This window comes from Trichosurus vulpecula, chromosome 4, assembly GCF_011100635.1.
Source record: "Trichosurus vulpecula isolate mTriVul1 chromosome 4, mTriVul1.pri, whole genome shotgun sequence".
Lineage (NCBI taxonomy): Eukaryota > Metazoa > Chordata > Mammalia > Diprotodontia > Phalangeridae > Trichosurus > Trichosurus vulpecula.
Window position 1 is genome coordinate 168872177 of NC_050576.1, and position 2533 is coordinate 168874709.

Consider the following 2533-nt stretch of genomic DNA (forward strand, 5'->3'; position numbering starts at 1 on the left):
GATACCCCTTTGGATAGTACTTTAGTGTACCAGAAGATCTCTTTTATCTATATTTAAGACTAGATACAAAATTACATTTTTAAAAAATTCTTGGGGGGTGGGGTGGGTAAGAAGCATGCACAGTAAGAAAGTAATAGACCTTCTAAAACCACAAACTTGACTTTGGATATTCAAAAAGGAAGCTAGCTCTATCTTGCACAACAAACCTTTTAAAAATGAGTTGGGTCATGGAAGATAATATCAAAAATCTTCCAAGCAACTGTCTCCCTTTATGCTGCTCCACTGTGGCATCAAAATATTGCCATGTACTCAAGTTCTGGATTTAAACCATGATGCTGGTTGATGTTTGGATGGGAACAAAGTTTGATGTGGATGGTCTGATGAAAGATACCAAAATGTCAGACAGCCCATCGACTGCTGTTGCCATGAGATCCAACAGTCAACATCAGTCTGATAAGCTATCCGACAGGATGGTACAGCCATGGAGATGTCACGGACGACGATAGGTACAAAGTGGATATTCAAGCAGGATTTGATGGAACATACATAGACCAATTTCACTTGAAATGAGCCTAAGGGAAAATGTGACCTGTTGGCTTGGTTAAAACCCAAATTCTATTCTAAACAAATATCCCAGATAACTTTTCCTAAAGGAAAAAAGAACAATCATTTTCCTCAAAGTTAACAGGACCCGGTCTCATCTGCCAGAAATCTCTGGAAGCAACATCATACAAATGGAAATAGCTAGAGGAAGGGCACAACTTCAAGGTTCTCAGAATTAGAGCTTATGGTAACTTAAAGAATTATAGCACAGGTGACATTTTAAAAAAATGAAATAATTCCTCTCATGTGATCTGTTATCATGAAAGCAAATTTCATGCCTGTTAAACCTGACACCTTTTTCTATTTAAGTAAATCAACAGACAATCATTTCCCAAACTGAATAAGGACTTAGCTTGCCAACCAAGATACTTCCGCAAGACAAAGCTCCCAACTTGAGTACCACTCTGGCCTACAATTGAAAATACAAAAGGTGTCATCAAAGTACTGGCTCTTTCTCTTGGGTTGGTTGGAGCTATCACAGAGATTGTAGGCAGGACAAGGCAGCCAGTCAGATGGTAAAAGCTAAAAGATAGTGAAAAAACCACTCAAGAAGACAGACACAATTCTGGAATGATCAAAGATGACTTTATAAAGGTTTTTTTTGGTAACTTCATCCTAAATATACAGAATAAAAAATGGTGCCAGCTCATTTATGAGGCACCAGCCAGATTTTGCTTACACTGTCTTAAAATGTAAAAGGCACCCCAAAGGTGTGCAATGCATCATAAAATGACATTTTTTTCTGGGTGGGTGAGGAAGGAGGGCTGGGCAGGATGAAATATTAAATATCATCATAGACATGCAAGACTGTTATCCAATCTATTATCATTCGTATACATTTTGATGATTTAGAAAAAGAAAATGTCCACTTATGCCAAGCCAAATAAACTTGATATATGAAATTTTTTTTTTGAGGGAGGTGGCTTGAAGTCTCTAATTGTACTGCGGTGCGTTAATTTTGGGAGTAACTTAAAATGACATTAAATGCCACACACCATCCAACTCAGAATGAATTAAGAAAACTATATACCTTACCTTTACATACAAGTCTGTCAAAGGAAAGCATGGACTAATTGCTTTCAAAAACAAAATTTTTCTTCACCCCCCACTACCCTCCCTCCCCCAGAAAAAAATTCTTGGTTTGGAAAATGGTTGATTTCTTTTTTTCTGTCTCCCTGTTTACAATAGTGCCAATTTAAGTAGACCCCATCAATTATAGTTTCTGTGAATGGGCATGTAAATTGTATCTCTGGGCCTCATTTGGTTTTTTCCTCTGAGTACATTTGCTGCTGGATTCGCTTGACATAGCTTTGTGCCATGGAATTGATGATGGACAGGATGAAGTAGCACACCATGATAATGACTAGATTTTCAAATATCCAGGACAACCAGTTTTCCCCCTGTAGGAATAAGCACACACAAAAAGCAAGAAAATCCTTGTTAGTGGAGGGCAATAAAAGAATAACAATCCTGACCATTGGAGCAACCTGGAATAGGAACAGATATTAACTCATTACCCCTCCTGGGCGAGTGTCCACATGACTGCTATTCAGGCCTTCTTATACCCAAAGTAACCGGCAAGGACCTGTGCCTAAAAAGGCCTACGATGATGACCAGCAGCCACACGGCCAGAGTCTTAATTCTGCTCTAACTTGTTATAGGGTTGGGAATAAGCCAAGTGTGAAGTCATTTTGTGTCATTTACCAAGCAAATGAGTCGTCATTACTTTTATATAGAATAGTTCAATGATACTGGAGTATCTGCAAATATAAAATGGAGAAGATTGTAGGGTTTTGATCATACTCCAACATTGCTTTCCCAGTAGAGTGCTCAGAGATTTTTAAAAATATACTTTAAAATATCTAGTTCTGTCAAGTGAGGGCAGCAAAGGACAACATGGTGATCCCTTCAGATGCATTAAATAGAAGTT

General features: G+C 38.1%; 1 protein-coding gene across 2 annotated transcripts in view; it reads right to left on the minus strand.

Annotated features, from left to right (window-relative positions):
- Positions 1–1166: 1166 nt before the first annotated feature.
- The window catches only part of VMP1 (vacuole membrane protein 1), a 131421-nt gene continuing 130054 nt past the window's right edge, over positions 1167–2533 (minus strand). For both annotated transcript variants that reach the window (XM_036754057.1, XM_036754058.1), the window contains exon 12: positions 1167–2003. In XM_036754057.1, coding sequence (XP_036609952.1) covers positions 1860–2003 — 144 coding nt within the window. In that variant the 3' untranslated portion in view covers positions 1167–1859. The remainder of the gene's footprint in view (positions 2004–2533) is intronic.